This window comes from Gallinula chloropus (genome assembly GCF_964237585.1).
Source record: "Gallinula chloropus genome assembly, chromosome: 18".
NCBI classification, from domain to species: domain Eukaryota; kingdom Metazoa; phylum Chordata; class Aves; order Gruiformes; family Rallidae; genus Gallinula; species Gallinula chloropus.
The window spans coordinates 9,342,540-9,355,899 of record NC_140103.1 but is presented as its reverse complement, the minus strand read 5'-3'; the positions used below and the strand labels follow the sequence as shown (position 1 = coordinate 9,355,899).

The following is a 13,360-nucleotide window of genomic DNA, read 5'->3' as shown; positions in this document are numbered from 1 at the left end:
AATCATGAGGCCATGCTATTTCAGGAAAAGTTGAACTGCTACTGCCCTTTTCTGTGTGTTGGCTGAAGTACACTGCTACAGCTCAGCAAGGGCTTCTTTTGTGCATTCCACACAGGACTGACCCATCCCCTTCTCGTTCCCCTCATCCTGGAATTAGGTTGATCTGAAATTATTATGTCTTCATCTCAGCAAGCTCAAAATTTTTAAAAGAGAGGATTTGGCTCATTGCTTCATTTGCTTTAGATTTAAATACGTTTCCAAACAAAACTGTGATTTTGATAGAAAAATATTTTAAAACTTCATTAAAAATACTGAAATTAATTACTTCCAACTATGAACCTTCTTTGGTTTAAATGAACCTCAGGAATTCAATCTAAGCCTTGGGAACTTTTTTACTGGACTAGGACCTGCATATTTTCATAGAAGAATAGTAGGAAAAAATATTCCAGTTACAAATAGCAAAAACTTGCTCCTTCTCCCTTTGGCACTGAGAAAATGAGACTCTGTTCTGGTGGAGATTTTTCAGAAATATTATATAGGCTAACTTCAGGCAGAAGACATTTGCAGTTCTGTTTACAACATTTCTTCTTTAGTGTGAGACTACAAAAGGCAAGAACTCCAGCTCCTGGCATGCCACTGTTGAGGATTAAGGCCTTGGTGTTTTTAAAAGAAAATGGCATGAACTGCAGTGATAGCTGCATCTTTTCTTCTGGATTATTTTAGCTGGGTAAATCACTAAGCTAAGTTACATCAGGATTTCTGACACACAAGAATAGGAATTTATAGGCAGTTCTGCTGATGAAGTTCAAAGCTTTGTTTTTGCTAGATACTCAAGTCTACACTGAATTATTGAGCACACCGTGCTCTTGGTAAGATCAGCCTAAGCTAATGGTGCTTAGTCCTTTGCTGACCAAGCCGTAGATAAACTTCTCGATAGCTCTGGCAAATTCATGTTGCCATACCTCTTTTCTAGGGAGGTAAATTGCTGTGGGGTGGTGAGATGTGGCACTTAGGGACGTGGCTGAGTGGTGGGCTTGGCAGTGTTAGGTTTACGGTTGGACTCGATGATCTAAAAGGGTTTTTTCCAACCTACAGGATTCTATGACTGTATGGAATTAGTCCCAGGAAATTACTGAAAAAGGCTGATACAGAGACAATATTTCTTGGTCTCAAAGCCAGCACTTTAACTGCCAGACTGCAGCCATGAAACTGAGGAATCCGAGATGATTAATTATAAATCACTACACCCCACTGAAACAGAAACGTGGATAAGGGACATGCAGGACACAGGTCTAACACCTCAGCAACAGCCTTCTCTGGCTATGAAAAGGAGAAATGCTGAGAGAAACAGTCGGGAACGTGTTATGCTTTTCCTATGACAGAGACAATACCTGTGGTTGCTACTGCATTTACGGGCTGGGAACGCCGTCCATTGCTAACTCCATAGAGCTCAATTTCATATTCAGTACCCTCTTTCAGCACTGTTACATCCTGAGTGCGCTCATGGCCTGGTACTATTAGTTCCAGTGGATCAGATTTCCTCTTTGTATCCCTGATTTTTAGAACAAAACTGTCGAAAATCCCATCATCAGCAGTCCAGGACAGACGGAAGCCGTCTGGAGTAGCATCTGAAACCAGAAGGTTGTCGACCTCGGGTTCTGCTTCTAAAAAAGGAGACGATAGCGGTAGGGAAAAGAAATTATTCATTAGTCAGTTCATTAGAGACCTGCCTGAGGTCTGGATAGAGCAAACTGCAAGAATCCAACCACAGTTCAAAGAAAGGGAAACAATCTGCCAGCTATTAAAAAAACAAAACAGAACGTTAGCGTTACACACATACTGAAGGGGATACGTGTGAGTGTGTGCAGGCCCATTCATATTTTCACTCTTGAACAGCAAATCCACTGCATGAACATACACTGTTTGCCTCTGACATGCAAAGTTACACATGCTCATACTAAAGTTCCATGTGCATTTCTCCCTTGCTACCTATGTGAAACCTTTATGTATGATAGAAACAAGCTCTTGTTACAGAACCGCAGGCATGCCTGTAATACTGTCAGGTCTCTCTCTGTTAGGAGGACAACACAGAAGCCACTTTAAAGAGTCTTTTTCTTCATGCAAAATCCTTATTTCATGCACTTCTGGCATCTGTGATGCTTCTGATCATATGAATCCTTTACCTCCCTATTTAAAAAGTGCTGGAGCAGCAAAGGGGAATTGTGAAAATTCATAACCCCTACACAGCACACTTCAATCCAAAAGCAAGACCTACTGTCTTTGGTGAAAGAACTCATTCAGGAGGATCCCAGGAGCTCTAAGTTATTAATTACCTGCAAAATACCTTTAGCTCAGCATGGTCAGGCATCATTGCCTAGAGAAATGCTACTGGAGCCGTTACTATCTTACAGCATCTCCAATGCACCTCTTTCTTCCACACAAAAACATTCCTGTTTATTTTCTCATGAACCTCCAGTCAGTTGACCCCCAACTTTACTGCCACAACATGCAGATGAGACTTGATGGTTATGGGGCTAGAGAATGAGTCTGCAATCATTTTTCAAGAAAGCTCAAATGCTGCAGGAAAACAGCAGCTATGATGAGGTTGAAAACATGAGCTAAAGTTTTCTGTCGCGAGATGCCAACTTCATGGGTGGCAGTGATCACACTCAATGGTCTGTGGGTGGAATCCACACAGGCAGTGAAAGAAAGGAGGCCATGAACAAGAAATCCATTCTGACTCCTCCTGAAGTTCCTGTCAGTTGGCAGGCTGGAGAATGCTGATGTGCCCAGCAGCTGTTAACGAGACGAGCTCCCACATGCAACCATTTTTCTTTAAAGAGTTCAGTTAGAAGTACCTGCATAACCATAGCAGAACTTTCTCAACCCATGTCATGCACCTCTACAGGACGCCTAACGAAGATGAAAGGGAAACATCAAGTTAAAAGGAACAGAATTTCATTGGTGAATCTATCAGTCGTGAGGAGTTATGTGTAGCCACGATGCAGAAAAGGATGCAAAAAGACAAGGTTTGCCTTGCAAATGGATTGCATAAAACATCTTCCATGTGAGAAAAAAAGAAAGAAAGAAAGGGTTGAAGAGGACAATTTGTTCGCATGAAAATACCTGTAACAGCCACAGTGCTTAGGGGCTTTGTTTGGTGCCCCTTGGCAAAACCATAAAGCATAACCTCATAGCCAATGCCAGTAATAAGGCCTTTAAGCTTCAGTTGCCGCTGGGCTCCCGTAAGGAGGAACTCCTGTGGGTCCAGCAGCTTGCCAGAATCCACCACGACTACTAGAAAGTTGTCAAAGGCATTCTCCGATGCCATCCACGACACTGTGAACCCATAGGGGTTAATGTCAGAGACAGTTAGGTTTTCCAGTGGGGGCATGGCCTCTAAAAGAAGGGAAGGTGCAAAAACACACACAAAAAAAAGAAGCAAAAAAACATTGCAAATTAGGAAGTGTCACAGATTCCACCAAACATAAATCACATTTTTTCCCCCAAAGTATGGATTTAGTAGAAGCACACAGCCGGGACCACAAGACCAGGATTTTCAATGGAGCCTCCAGGACTTAGATGTTTATTTCTTAATTTTCACCAAGGGTGTCTCAGCACCTCATCCCAGAAGCTCTGGTGAAATTCCTGCCAAGCTTGCTGTGTAAGCACATTTCTTCTGCTACACATGCATGTAGGACAGTTACAACCAAAAGCGTTGTAGAAATGCTCTATGCACAATGCTTTCATTTCCTTGTGTCAGTGTTTTAGGGTCATGCCTCAACCTGAGCATGAAAAATTCCTGGGTTTTGCTTCTTTACCTCTCTAATCTTTACCTCTCATTCCCGTGACTATCTCTGGCTTTTCTTTTCAGTGGCGGAGGGGTCAGAGGTGCCAGCAGGACTGCCAGAAGCAGGACATTAATCAGGCAGGGTCATAGCCAGAGCAAGTACTACATACTTGCACAACTTTTTGGTTTGTTTTTTTAGGGAATAGGAGAGAAGCCAGAGTTTGCTCTGGCTAAAGGCAGGGGGTAATGACTGCAGAACTGAGCACTGATCAGCCCAACGAGCTTCACAGGCAGCTGTTAGTGCTGCATGTTGACAACTTAAAGAAATTCCAGCCAGGGGGTCTTTTTTTTCACATTAGCATGACATCTGTCAAAGTTTAGAGGCTGGGGATCAATTCCCCAGAATTTTCCCAAGTCTCTGAAAAAAGAAAAAAGCAAAAAAAGCCAAATTTTCACAAGATGGTTTCTCAGTGTATTTTGCTCATGCAAAATCTGATGAGCCACATAGGAAGATCAGCTGGCTCTGCTAAGCCCTGGCCTTGATCCTGGATCCTGGGCATTGCTAGCAGTTCTCTGAATTATTTGACCAACCTTGATTTATTGGCCCAAGATTTTCCAATCACTCAAATTCCACCCATGTAAGAGAAAAAAAATGGTTAGCTAAAGGCAGAACTTTCTCTGAGAAAGGCTTTTGGATTTTGCTTTGACATTTTACAGCTGCTGAAATTGATTTCTGTAAGAATTTGGCAGAAAAAAATCCATCCTAAATTTTTAGAATTTTGAAGTCCTGATGTTTTGATGTTTACACATCTGGGGGCCAGAGATCCAGCCCAATTTTCCTCAATTTGAAGACATTTTTGCAGTTTACTTGCCTCTTATCAAGCAACCCTAAAGATTCACATGTTTGGTTTGGTCTCTGGGAGGGTAAGGTAGTAATGAGCCCAAAATGCTGACATGGTTTTCCTGGGATAGGTGGTGAGTGACACCAACACTCTAAACCCAGCATATTTATGTCAGCTGCTGGCACACCCTTCTGCTGTGTAGAGTGCCACGGTTACCACCTGTGGAGCTTCCTCTCCAAATACCAATGTCCATGGCTTATTTTAGAAAGGAAGCACTTGTGCTCTGGCAGAGTAAAAGGACAGGGGTTCTGAAAGCACAGAGCTGCTCACTTCAAACTACAGGACTAAATTGCATCAGGGCAGATGAGAGCTGGCACAAAATGCAACCATTTGCCTGAAGGAAAATGATCACAGACATTGCCCCTCCCAGAAACTGAGAGCCCAGGTGCTGTGAGGGATTCTGCTACTGGAGAAACACTCCAGAGGGCTCTTAACTCACTGAGTTAACTCATCAACTAGTACTCCTCCTAGAAACTTTTTTTAAGGTCAACACCACTGGTCTAACCCATCCTCGCACTCAGTTTGCAAAGAAATGAATCATTCCTGGACAAGATATTCAGAAAGTTGCCTTTTTTTTCCCTTTTAATCCATGCTGGAATATATATATTTTTATAAGCCAATAAATAGACTCCAAACCTTTAAGCAGGTACCTGTCATGACAAAAGCAGTGAGGGGCTCTGTGTGAACACCTGCATTGGTGGTCCCCTTAATGTTAATGTCATAGCCAGTGTAATCTAGCAGGCCTGAGATGTGAGCGCTGCGAGCACCTCCCGACACCGTGAGCTCCTGGGGTTCATGTGCTGCATAGGAATCTCTAATGTGTATAACAAACTTGGCAAAAGGCCCATCTCTTGTGGTCCATGAGAGGTTGAAGCTGTCAGGGGTAACGTTTGTGAGTGTGAGGGTGCCCAGCTGTGGCTCAGCCTCTGAGGGAGAAAGGAACACAGGTCAAGAGACAGCATTACTCTGGGGGCTGGGGGCATTAGCAGTGGAGGTTTAGAGGTGCTGAATGTTTTAAGCCTTGTTTTGCAGTGGGGAAAAATAAAAAAAGAACATTGCAAGAGCTATTTTGTAAGGTTTTGGAAAGAAGCCATTGAAATTAGTGCTGACTCTTCATTTATTTTTTTCATTCAATTTTGTTAAAAACTCCAGATTCTCCTAAGGAAATGTGGCCTGATGTACAGAAGCACCCACAGCATGCAGCCCTGGGGCAAAACCACAGAAACTGCAGGAACTCTGCATTGGGAATTTGATGGGAACACAAACCCACAGCAATTCCAAAGCAGAGAAAGTAGGATTCAGGCAGCAATTAGGTAAGTTGAAACCAGATATCCTTGAAATCCCAGTTCAGCTTCTGTTCAGTGTTTCTGTTGCCTGGAATTGTAGATACTTTTAGTTTTGGATGGTGGAGTTTATGAGGGTTTTCAGTCCTAACAGTGACTATCTCAGCACTAATCTCAGGCCAAAACCTCCCTGGACCCCACATATAAGGTGTTCCTCATCCTCTGATTAGGCACAATCAGTGAATATTAGACTGAACAATCCTCCCCTGCCCCCCCACTGCTGTTGCTCTCCTTTCTGACTGTTCAGTGGTCAGGACACTTCTTTAAGAAGCAAAGACTTTTCTGCCAGAGGAAATTAAAAATCACATCTCTCCCTTGCCAGGGGAGAAACTGGGCCTTCAGGCTACAGGATGGAGAGAACTCCTCTCCCATCCTGTTTCAAAGCTGTTCCATTTAAGCATAAATTCATTCAAGATTCATGAGAGCACAGAGAGAGCACAAACATGACCCAGCAGTCAGGTGGTCAGAGAATCCCATGTCTGCTCTCAGGGCTGATTTTCTAGTTTTCTCTTGCCAATTGAGTACAAACCAAGAACACCTTGGGAAATGCAGCCGGTGAGATACAGGAAAATAACTCTGTGAGTGATTCATGCTGAGAGAAAAGCAAGAAGTATGTATCCCACCGACAAAGAGAACAGTGAAGGACCACGAAGGAATGAAATCCTTCACTAAAACATGAACTGCTGCAAGATGTTCCAACTTCTACTCCCGTCCCTCATTGCAAGACTTTTAAATTATAGTCCACTTTCTTCTCTGGAGATGTCTAGGAACTGGTGAATCCAAGTGGCCCCAATTAAGAACACATGCTGTTGTCATGCTGTCAACGTAACCATCAATGCCTTCATGGCTAACAGTGAAGATGTCACCATGTAAGCATGGTACTTCTGAAGACAGGGTGGGAGATGAGAAAATATCCACAAAGAAAACAGGCTTAGGTGCAGAACCCAGTGAAACGGAGCATGGAGCCATCAGCCCCGCATGCAGGTCAAGGAGGACAAACAGATCCTCTCCAAACTCATCTTGAAATGGCCACATTCCTTCACATGCCACCTGCATCCAACCAGGCACGGTTGTATCATGACACCCTGACTTCAAAGAGCATGACATGCAAATTAAGTTTAAATTATCTCTTCAGGCAAGTCTTAGTGATCTTTCACCATCCTGGAATCACTATCACCATAGGAAAAGCTCTGACATCCTTTGAAACAAGAGAGGTTTTCAAGACTCAAAGATAGCAATAAAAGTGGCAGAGTGGTGGGCTGACCACCAAGAAAGGGTGAACTTGCTCTTTGAGTCCTGCTCTCCATTGGGATCACACAAAAATGATAGGCAAAGAACATAATCAAAATCAGCCCAAGGTGGCCAGACCACTCCATGCAGTTTTGGCAGGTCATTTAGCATGCTGCATGAAACTCCTTCAAGAGATGCAAATGCCTTGGAAGACATTTGGTTTTAAGAACAAAGAACCAAAATGGCATGCAGGTGCCTCTCCAGGCTGACAAAGATGTGAAGACCTCCCACCCACAACAAAGCAAGTGAGAATGGGATGAACAAGAACTTTACTCTAGATCAAGTGCAAAGAAATGCTGTGAAAAACATTAACCATCTGAGCAAGTCAATTATATATACACAGAACTTGCAGATAAGTGTATATATAAGAAAACCGATCACGGTTTACAACTGGCTCACTTAATGCTGGGGGCACTTATCCAGCCTTTTCCATTGTCTCAGATATCTCTTTTTCCATGTGCTCTCAAGTCCATCTTATTTCAACCTCCCCTCATAATGATCTCCCTATAATTTACCAAAGGAACGATGATGAGTTGGAGCCATGCTTTAGAGCAGTTCGGTGGAGAGCAAAAGAAAGAAGAGAAAAAAGCAAACCTGGAAGGTGAAACGGTAAAATACCTGTGGTTGCCAGTGCTGTCAAGGTCTGACCACCTTGCCCATCAATTACACCATGGAGTTGGACAGTGTAATTAGTGGCAGCTTTGAGGTTGGTGACCTCATGTCGCCGGGAGGCCCCTGACACTGTGTGCACCAGGGAGTCCAAAGGGAAGTCAGAATTTCTGACTTCTAGAATAAAATGGTCAAAGGCATTGTCCTGCGCTTCCCACGAGAGTGACATGCTGTCTGAGGTAGCATTTGATACAGTGAGTTTGCTAAGGAGAGGTTCCTCTACTATAGGAAGAAAAACAAATGGACATGTATTGCAATTATTAAAACCCAAAGCAACAAAATCAAATAATATAGAAGTTTGACTTCATATCAGCCACAGGTCACAAAAGTCATCTAAGCTGTGTGTTTCTCAGTGTTTTCCATGCAGTCACCCTGCCCATGTTCCTCATGATTCAGTGAGGATATTCACATCTTGCTGCTGCTGCATACTGCACCTCAGTGTTATCTGATCACTGACATTTGATAGTCTCTGGCATATCACTGACCATGTTAATCCATTGCTATGACAAATTGCTATGAAAACTTTTCCTAAGATCATGTCAACAGGCAAAATTTGGTAGAGATATTAAGTGATTGCAACATGAGCTACTAGCTGTCTGCTATGAGAATGCACCTTCTACTTCTGTAGTCTAGTCCTCTCCTTCCAATTTCATACTGTAATAGGGTAGAGCACATCAAACGCTTGACTTCCTGTCTGTAAAACCTCGAGATACACGATGTGCCAACAACTAAACACCTACCTATTTCATTCACCAACATCAACTCAAATGGACTCTCTCAATCTCTTATCCATGTAAACTGAACTCTGCTATCACAGACTGAAATGTGCCTGAGATCTATTTAGAGACTCAAGAACTGTATCTAGAAATCAGCTTATATGAGAGAAATAGTGTCTCCTCTGTGCCGTGTGACAGATGCAAACACATGTTGCAAAGCTAACATAATGAATCATCTCCCACTTGGTGCTTGGGAAATATGTTTTGCTCCCTATCTGTGTCAGAGGGTGTCCCAACCTTAATGTTTGAACAAGAGTAACCTTATTATTAAGTGAATGAAATCACTTCACAACGTGATTGACTGACTTTGCTGTATGGGATGGTGGATTAACATTCACAGTTCAGAATGTCTCCGGCAGGTCTTCCTTACAAGATGTCAAACAGTGAGGTAGAGGATTTGACTGATGGGATAGCTGAGGGCAGGGAAAGGGGCACAACCTGTAAGGAAGAGTTAGAAGAAAGGAGAGTTAGCACTGAGGTAGGTTTTATATACCTGTTGTAGCTGCAGCACTTATTGCCTGTGTGCGGAAACCATGAGAGATCCCATAGAGGTAGACAATAAAATCAGTGCTGGGGGAAAGCCCCGAGATATGAGCAGTTCTTGAATTGCCTGAGATGTTGAACTCCATGGGCTCCAGCAACCTGTTAGAATCAATAATTTCAATAGTAAAGACGTCGAAGTCCCCGTTGGTGGTTGTCCAGGAAAGGTTGAAGCTTGCAGGAGTAATGTCGGAAACGGTTAGCTCACCAACTTCTGGGTACGCTCCTGAGGAGGAAAATAACACTGGTCAGAAGGGGACAGCCCTGCACCTTCTTCTTGTGCTCAGAAATGCCGTGCTTCTCTGCTCATGCTGGCAGCACTCCAAGGTGCCGTTGGAGAGAAGGATTTGAGTAAAAGCTTGCTAGAAGCAGACAGGTACTAAGGGGAAGAAATCAAATGAAAGAATCTCAAATTGTGAAATAAAATTTAAAAAGGGGGGGAAAAAAAAGCTTTAAAGCCATCAGCCATGAGTCTTTGAGGTCTGAGCATGAAAGCAGATGCAAAAGAACTGTTCTGAATGCCCCCAGGGCGTTTGGAAAAGTCAGCTTCCAGCTTTAGGAAAAGCTAAAACTAGAGCTATTGCTTTAGCCAAAGGAAAAGGTTGTGTTTTGTTTGCTCTTCTATTTTCCCTTTCAGCCTAAGCCTATGAAAGCTGGCATGTAAATTTGGAGCTGGAGCCAAAATGCAAAGCAGTGATAGCTGACTTGAGGTTTCATCCTCTCTGTAGACATCCTAATGTGTTAACAGGAAGGCTCAAAAACTTCTTACAATTGGATGTCCCCAGAAGGGAAAATTTTGAAAAGCTGGGTGCTGAGCATGACCCAGAAAGGGAAGGGAAAACATCAGCAGGGCATCTTCTGCTGTTTTCATTGAGTTAAGAAAAACAGAGCACAGTGCACATTTAGGCAGGACACCCATGATGTCTGTTTCCTTGTTTGTCCCCGTACAGCCTCCCTTGTCTAGCCACATTTGTCTGCTTTCAATGGGCAATCTGCTACCAGCTCACACTCAGGGCTCTCAAAGCACAGGACTTCTAGCCTCCAGCAGCACACAGCCCAAGGCTGTGTCGTGTGCCAGACACATCTCTACAGAATCCAGGCTGTGTAAAGCATTATTGAAACAAGCAAGCTCTAATGCATTACATGCTTTAATTTTATTTAGTTCTTATGTGTACTTCTATCCACTTCTGTGCTGGGGAAATGAAATATGAGCAAGTTCTGGCCACCTCACAATCACAGGAGGCTGCAAGGTATATAAGGCCAGAGGCAGCAGATATTGTCTACAAGAAATTATCTGAAGCAAAGGCCACTTCATTTTCAATTAATTCAGACTCTCTTTCTTACCAATGATCATAACACCTGGAAGGATCAGTGTACTCTACAGGATAGACATAAGTATATATTTACCTCTGGCAGTCAAAGTTCATGGTGAGCTCTCATTTAAAACTGCTGGCTTTTCAAGATCAGCCATAAAATTATTTTTGTGGCTCTTGATTACTTTCATGCAACCTTCTGATAATGTGGGGTTCAACTTTTGTCTTTTCCAGATCAATCAGACTGTTTAACAGCCCGATGTGGCTCAGTATATGATGCTACTATTGATTGGAATCTCTTGTGTTCTTTTCTACATGGGAACATACAGAAGGTGTCTGTCCTTGTCCTGGATGCAGGTGCACACACTACATCCCTGAGTTTGTATTTGCACTGAAGCTGGTGCATAATTTCAGACTCAACATACTCTCAGGCTTTGATTATCTGGGCTACAAAGAACAGATTTTATAATTTTACAAGGCAACCTGGGCATTTCTGGGCATCTGCAACAGCCAGCTGGGTTTTGCTGTTAGTGTCAACCAGCAGAAAAGCGAGTAAAGGAAACAAAACAAGCCATTTGGAGGTGGAGGGAAAAAAAGCATTCCTAAAAGCAAAGGGCTCCATGGGGGCACTGAGACTCTTATTGGAAAGTCTGATCATGAGGCATTTCCATGTCAGAGATGTTCAGCCAAGCTTTAATGAGTTCAGCACACCCCATGCAAAGTCGACCAGGCGGGCAAGCCTTGCCGAGCGGTTGCAATAGCTCTGGCTCACATCGCTGCCTGCAAAGAAAGGGAGCCAGGAGACTGGCCGAGTGACTTGGAAAGATACCTGTCGTGGACTCAACAGAAAGGGGTTTGGTCCTGTGGCCTTGAATCACACCATGAAGTGTGATGTTATAACGTGTGTTGGCCTTGAGGCCTGTGACATTCATAAAGTGCAGTCCGCCCGGCACTGTGACATTCCGGGTCTCTTCGGGGTTGTCAGACTCCTGCACCTGAATGATAAAGTTCTCATAGGCCCCGTCAGCTGCTGTCCAGGTGAGCTGGAAACCATCCCAGCCAGTCTCCAATACTGATAGTTTTCCAAGCTCAGGTTCCTCCTCTGAATAAGGACAGAGAGTCAATCAGTTACTCAGATTACAGGCTAGTGGTGATGACATGTTATTTAATGATGTCGCATTAATGCATTTCACTTATACTCAGTGACGCAGAGATAACCCCCCTCACCTGCATTCTCAGCTGCCCCAGATAACTGGTAAAGTCTCTTCAGAGACATGACAAAATAGAATAGTAAGAAAAAAACTGTACTAAAAAATAATAACCAGATTAATAATAAAAGACAGAAAGCAACTCACAGACCATCTTACAGCTGCAAGCGTTTTCCTGTCATTAATTACAACTCCTAGGACATGAGTAAGTATTCCTGTAACTACTTTACTGCACTACTGACAGCTCAGCGTTTGCCTTTATGAACTGACATTGAAAACTGCAGTGACTCCTGTTGTAAGGGTAGGATGGGATGTTTATGCTTTTAATTGTGTCCACATGAAGGATGCTATTTATTCTTCCAAACTATTTCTAATTCAAAACAATACAGAAGAGGAAAATTCCTCCACGTCTGCATGTCTTCAGTTTAATAAGTTTATCTTCCTTACACTTCATTGTTTTGTCCAAAAAACCTTCCTGGGGCAGAGTAGCTTGGATTTTCAGAGCTACTGATGTTAATCTCAAATTGAATTCATCAACATTCTCATAAATCATCACTGGGTGCCCAAGAAAGTTGGGGGCCATCACAGCTAACTCTCTGAAGCTGTTAAATCTGACAGTTTAGGTCATTTTCTCAGCAAGGATAGCTGTCTGTTACAGAGGAAATATTACTGATTCTGTAAAATTAGCAGCTATATAGGAAAATGACAGAGAAATACTTGTTTTTTCACAGGGACATTCTTGCTATATGATTTTTAATTGGCCTGAGGACTGCAATTACTTCCTAGCACTTTTCTTATTTACTTGCATGGTCAATACATAAGCATTATAACAAGAACAGAGTCTAGCTGAATAGTTCCAATCTGCATGAGTAGGAATTTATTATTAGAGATAATGTCAGAGGGACATGGGTCATAAACCTTCCACTTTAAGCCTTATGGATATTTTAAGGCAGAAAGTAAAGGGGCCCCTGAATAAAGGAAAATTAGGGTCAGCAACAGCACTCGTATAGGTTTTCCCCCCTGTAGAAAACAGAATGCTTGTTGTATGACTGCTGGTTGAGCAATCCTAGATCACAGCCAATTATCTTCAGTGAGATTCAGTGATGTATAGTAAACTGCTACTGTTCAGGAACACAAACGTTTTGACAAGCTTTTCCTATCCTGTTTGAAAGGCAAAGATTGTTTATGAAATAACGTGATGATGTTCATAAAAAACATAAAAATCATTAAACAGGAACAGAAAGGAGACACACTAGAGGCAAAATACTAATCCTGTCAAAATAACACTGTTTAGCTCAAATGGAGAAAGCAGGACAGAAAAGGAACAGGTTGTACCAGAAATCACAATCTTTAGGTGGCAAAACAAACCAAACGTTTTCTTAAACTGAAAATGAAACTAAACCAAAAGTTATAGTAAGGCAATATCTTTAAAGGAAAAGCTTGACTATAATAAGTAATGCAGTAATCATCACAGCTTAAAAGCAATTCAGATTTCTCTGAAGAGTGCTCAGTTTCATTCACCTCCAAGA

The 13,360-nt window shown here is 42.6% G+C and overlaps 1 protein-coding gene across 1 annotated transcript in view; it reads right to left on the bottom strand.

The window, feature by feature from the left end:
- TNC (tenascin C) overlaps positions 1–13,360 on the bottom strand; it is a gene marked incomplete at both ends in the record, with an annotated part of 45,903 nt that overhangs the window by 15,199 nt on the left and 17,344 nt on the right. Inside the window, 3 exons of the mRNA XM_084272547.1 lie at positions 1,392–1,664; positions 9,264–9,536; positions 11,453–11,725. Coding sequence (XP_084128673.1) covers positions 1,392–1,664; positions 9,264–9,536; positions 11,453–11,725 — 819 coding nt within the window. The remainder of the gene's footprint in view (positions 1–1,391; positions 1,665–9,263; positions 9,537–11,452; positions 11,726–13,360) is intronic.